Source organism: Lynx rufus, unplaced genomic scaffold (genome assembly GCF_022079265.1).
Source record: "Lynx rufus isolate CCGP_SWC_20201006 ecotype Redwood Valley unplaced genomic scaffold, mLynRuf1.p SCAF_8, whole genome shotgun sequence".
Taxonomy (NCBI): Eukaryota; Metazoa; Chordata; class Mammalia; order Carnivora; family Felidae; genus Lynx; species Lynx rufus.
The window spans coordinates 125,450,180-125,456,179 of record NW_025814896.1 but is presented as its reverse complement, the minus strand read 5'-3'; the positions used below and the strand labels follow the sequence as shown (position 1 = coordinate 125,456,179).

Genomic DNA, 6,000 nt, shown 5'->3' with positions numbered 1-6,000 from the left:
CAGACACATCTTACCTTGAATTATTCTTTTTCTCCCCCTCCCCTATGTTGAATTATTCTTGATGAACTCATTACTTAACTACTAAATGATCTTTACATAAAAACAGAGCTTGCAGGGCACCTGGGTGGCTCAGTCGGTTAAGCGTCTGACTTTGGCTCAGGTCATGATCTCGCAGTTGGTGGGTTCAAGGCCTGTGCGTCCGACTCTGTGCTGAGAACTCAAGAGTCAGGAACCTGCTTCGGATTCTGTGTCTCCCTCTCTGCCCTTCCCTCACTCACGCTTTCTCTCAAAAATACACAAATATGAAAAAAATTCTTAATATTAAAAAAAAACCCACAGCTTGCTACCCTCATCATATAACTTTTCTAACAAACCATAATATTAATTCCTGGCCAGTGAGTCCAGTAATATATTAACTTTAAATAATATTTGTGTTACTGAACTAAAGAAATGCTTTCAAGTGAAATCTAGCATTGTGTTCTCAAAGTACCAAAAGATCCCAATAGTCTTGACTTTATTGTAAAGGAAAATGTGAGGTTCTAGCTACCAAAACAGGGTAACAAATCTTTTTTTTAAAAATGACAACAGTAAATATTTAAGAGATTTATTAAAGCATCTTATCACAAAGATGGAAACACATACAAATTAGAAACGTGCAACCGTCATCTTCCACAGTCAAGTTAAAATGGTATAGATTTTTCCTGTTTTCATAGCCGAAAACTTCAGATCTTATACCCAACTTACTCACCCTGAATATTTTAGTCATTCTTCCTGAAAGTATCCAGGGCAGCAAATAACCAAAATGCAAACTATTATATAAAGAAAGTGCAAAGTTACAAAAGAAAATGTGTAGAGAACACCCCCATCCCTCCCCCCTTTCAAGGCAAACAATGGCACTTTGCTCTTGCTTAACCTAGATTGTCTTCAAAAACACTATTAAAATGTAATAGACATAACGATAAAAAAAAAAACAAAATAAAACCGACTTTGAATAGATGTCAAAAAAGCTTGTTAGTGTTTGAAAATAAATGCTTAAACAAAGGAAAGTGTATTTTATACCAAACAAGTTTGAAGAGCCCTGTATTGCAGCATTCTGTAAAATAAACAAGACGAAAAGCTGGTATAGGCTTTATTGACAAAGGCAGAACTTCTTCAGGCAGGTATGTAAGGAGGCGGTGGCTCTTTCTCAGGCATCTTCACTGCCATTTCATAGGTTGGCAAAACATACTGAAGAGAGAAAAAAGTTGTATCAGACTTAAATCACCTTGAAAAATTCCTGTCTGGAATAATTCAAATGCTTTCCGAGTTTAGCTGAAGAAACTATTAGCTAAAAAGTTCCTGAGCGTAACTGAGGTGATCCAAGACTGCTAAAGAGGGAGGGGCAAAGGAAGGGAAGATGGAGTTTTGCTTCTGAACTGACCGGAGGCCACCAGGGCACCTTGACAGGAAGTAGGTAGCACCGTGCTCCCCTCTTCCCTACAGTGTGACTGACAGAACCAGTGCCTCGGGGGCTGCAAATCCAAGGGCACCACTGACCCATGCTAAAGGAAGCCTCCATTAAGATGCTGGATCCTGAATTTCATCAGAATCTGTAATTCAAGGGCCAGATACTTTTATATCATTTCTTCTAGGGTAAAGGGCACATCTATGTAAGAGTGGCATTCCAACCTAAGTGACTCAAGTGTGAGAGGTGGGCCCTACATGGGCCACATGTATTCTACATGTTGAAAACCTGGAAAGATAATACAGCAGCAACTAAAGGGTCCCAGGAAGGAGGCCTCCCCACAGACTCCTGGAACCCATTGCATTCATCTCCCCACAGAAAATTCAGCTCCCCCTTTTGATCGTGTGGATGTTTTTTAAAAGCAACACAAGCTGTAAATGACAGTACCCCATCCTTAGAGGTTCCAGAAGCCACAAGCCTGGCATGGCTCACACGGCTGTTTCCTGTCTGATCTCCTCTGCAAAATGCAACGCTTTTCAAGACTACCTACGAGTCCAACCTAACAGTCAAACTGAATGAGCAGAGCAGTGCAGGGTGTCTCTCACCCATGTAGCCAGGTTTCCAACTGGGAAATGTTACATCTTGTGGATTTAAGCTATTTGTGTCCTAAACCACATACACGGCATTGAAGAGCCAGTCAAGACCTAGGCTCATTAAAAATGATCAATAACAACTACTGAAGATTTAATGTATTAAAAGATCGTTCACCTGCGGAGGTGCTTCGAAGGCAGGGTACACAGCAATCTCCGGCATGTTCCTGTTGTTGATGTATTTATAGCAGTTCCAAACACAGTTGATTAGATATGCCTAAAAGAACACAAACAAAATTGACACATGCCAGAAACTCAGCAGACTACCTGCTCTAAAATTAAGGTGACTTCTAATGCCTTTCCGTGTACTTTCTCCCTGGAAAAGGGAATGGACACCCATTTGGACCTAGCACAAGCCAGGCCCTCTGCCTACTTGCCCCCACTTAAATATCCCAAGTTTTATTAATATCATTTTACAGAGAAACCAGAACTGGGGTTTCAATTCAGGTCTGATAACCATTGTGCTGCCAAGGAAATTCTGTCTCTGAACCTTTGGAATGTGAACAGATTTTCAATTAAATCACGAGCTACTTCTAAAAACATAATGATGTTCTTTACACTTAGGAAGGATCCTGGTATTTCCAATCACTCTCTGGAAATGAGAAGGACATCACCTAGGTGTTATCTTTACTACTATGTCCGAATAAACACTATCACTTAACTGTTGGAACTATGAGGAGAAAAGACAACAAAAAGGTTTAGATGAACAGTGTCACAGCCCAAATATTTAGTTCAGCAACTCACCTTAAAAATGATGAATAAGGCAAAGAACACAAGAACAATGAAGAGGAGGCAGCTGGAGTCCAATGCCAAGAGGTCATCTTTGTAGGGAAAATCAGGCTATAAAAAAAGGGGGTGGAGAGGTGAACAGGCAGAGGAAAGAAGATATTTAGGGCAGAGACACTACCCTCTAGGATAGCACAGTGATGAATACACATCATTACACACTTGTCCAAATCTGCAGAATGTAAGTGAACCCAGTGTAAACTAGGAACTCTCGGTGATAACGATGTGTCAGTGTAGGTCCATCAATTGTAACAAATGCACCACTACCGTCTGGGATGTGGACAGTGAGGGAGGGAAGGGCGTGCTTTCTATTCGATTTTGCTGTTAACCTAAAACTGCTCGAAACCATTAAGTTTATTAACCAAACACATACACATTCACTCATAATTCAGCTATGGCAGCTGCACGTTGTGACAGTCTAGACAGTATCTTAAAAATACAAACAGAAAGGCACCAAAGTCAGAACTGATATTCTAATAAAAACTAGTAAACAGAATTGAACTCGCTGTACCTTTAAGCCTCATCATTATGAATGCATGCTACTGAACACCTAAAATGCATTTGAATTCTGCTGTATGAGCTGAGCTCATCTTTCCTCTTCCCTGTTTTACATTTTACTGGCCTTTGGAAAAAGATGATCTCCTGTATGCGACTGCAGACTTGTCCCTGAGTTGCTAAGGTACGAAGTGCTAAGGCTTACCTAAGTTTCAGGGGTCATTTAGTCCTACGTGGGGAAATTAATTTTTCTAAGAGCCAACTGCCAGTCTCAATACTCATCAGAAAGGGGCAAAAAGAAGGCATGCCCCTGGTTATAAAGGCAGGTAAGATTCTGTGGCTTACTGCAGACTTACTATGTTCCATTGTGAAGGGTTCAACTTTATTTACTCATTAAGCTAGGTTCCAGGAGAAGAGTACTACAAAGGAATAATTTAGGATTTATAAGCTGGCCAAAAAAGAAAGTATTGCCACTCTGAGAGACCAAGTGAATATAACGACAGAGTGGAAAAACCACTGGAGTCTATAAAAGGAATAGTAAAAAAAAATTCACCCTAAAGTTTTCCTATAAAACTCATTTAATTTTTAAAAACATATCTGTTTTTAACGGAAATGTAAATACAAAGGCCCAAATAATTTTCAAAAATAAGCAGCATGTAAAAATCCCAAAGGACTGAAAAAGAAAAAAGCATCCACACACCAACTCCAAACACAGCTGTCTCCTTGGGACAAAACTGTTCTTTAAACCTTTATTATAAATAAAAGGACAAAAATTGAATGAGACCAGCTCATGGGGAACGCTACACATGTTATTCAGAAAGCTTGCAATCTTTCAGCCAGACACGACATGACAAGAGATCTAGAATGAGGAAGTTTCTGACCACGGCCAACCAGGACACCAGGCCCTGCCCCCAACCCCTTCTCTCTAGCTCATCACGTGCTGCTTCCCTCCCTTTCTCTATGTGGCAGCCACCATGGTCCCCTTTTAGTCCTCTGACTATACCACGTTCCTTCCTGCCTCAAGGGGTCTCTGACCTGGGACATTTGCTCCTGTATTTTCCCTATCTTAATTCCTACTAGACTCTTTCTTGAGTGCAATTCAAGTCTCACTTCCCAGCCCAGGTCTGACATTGGTATGATATCCACTCACGCAGCCAATACTTTTTCTTCACAGTTTTACTGCAGTAATTGTCAATTTTCCAATCCCTTTACTAGCAAATGAGTTCTACTGATATATCCCAAGAACCTAGCAGAATGCCTTGCACAGAAGCAGCAACAACCAAATGTTTTCTGAATGAATAAATCTGGTGGTACACAAGATACAATAGGCAGGATATCTGCCAAGTAGGGAGAAAATTCCTAACGACAGCATTTTTGAACTGAACTTCCATTTATCTGGACTTCACACCTCCTTGCAGACCTTACTCCAACCCAGAGGGTTCCCTACCCCTCCATCACAGGGCACTAATCTAAGCTCCTCACTGAATGCTGTGTAACAGTTATAGTTCATTAACATGTATAGTTCATGAAGATAACATCTTCATGTCTTAACTCCCCCAATTCACGTCTGATCCTCGAGAGAGGAAGTTATGTTTATGTTTGTATCTACACTATTCACCAATAATTTGCTTTGAATAGAGGTAAGGATACAGTAAGCACTCAAATATTTGCTATTGATGCCGGCAAATTAAAAAGGGGAGAAGCAAAAATGGCATCCAGTGTTTGCATTGCAGCAAGCTGTTGTAGAGGCCAAGCACACCCCAAGCAGTGGGAGGGGCCTTACCAAGCTCCTCCCCTGGGAACTACATTCAGCAGCTCAGCATCCAGCCTGCACAGCTCTGAACTGGGTGTGTGAGCCTTTGTGCTTTACCTCTATTTATTTTGGGCATCTGTAGCAAGATGTGCCCTTGGGTGTCAGAAAAGACTAAGATTATTTTTGGGGTCTGGGAACAAACATTTACAACATTTCAGCTTACAGAAGATTTTAAAGGAATGCGCTTTTGGATAGAAGGGGAAGCCTGTATAGCCAAGTGATTATAGTACCGGTATACTCAAAACAAAAGTTGAACTACTCCTTAAGTTCTACGATATCCATCTTTAGAGGCTTTTCAAAAAAATATTTATTGGGGCGCCTGGGTGGCGCAGTCGGTTGAGCGTCCGACTTCAGCCAGGTCACGATCTCGCGGTCCGGGAGTTCGAACCCCGCGTCAGGCTCTGGGCTGACGGCTCAGAGCCTGGAGCCTGTTTCCGATTCTGTGTCTCCCTCTCTCTCTGCGCCTCCCCCGTTCATGCTCTGTCTCTCTCTGTCCCAAAAATAAATAAACGTTGAAAAAAAAATTTAAAAAAAAAAATATTTATTTATTTTGGGGGAGGGGTGAAGGAGCAGAGAGACAATCCCAAGCAGGCCCCACTATCAGCACAGAGCCCAATGTAAGGCTTGATCTCATGAACCATGAGACCACAACCTGAGCCAAAATCAAGAGTCAGAAGCTCAACTGAATGAGCCACCCAGGTGCCCCATATTTAGAGACTTTTAATACTAGAATATCCAAGTAAGGAAATATCCTATGTATATTACTGGCTTTAACAAGGTAGTTAAGAGGAGCAATAATTATTTTGAAACAC

General features: G+C 41.2%; 1 protein-coding gene across 1 annotated transcript in view; it reads right to left on the bottom strand.

The window, feature by feature from the left end:
- Positions 1–590: 590 nt before the first annotated feature.
- Positions 591–6,000, bottom strand: part of LAPTM4A (lysosomal protein transmembrane 4 alpha) — a 39,820-nt gene continuing 34,410 nt past the window's right edge. The window contains 3 exon segments of the mRNA XM_047069233.1: positions 591–1,227; positions 2,213–2,311; positions 2,839–2,934. Coding sequence (XP_046925189.1) covers positions 1,153–1,227; positions 2,213–2,311; positions 2,839–2,934 — 270 coding nt within the window. The 3' untranslated portion in view covers positions 591–1,152.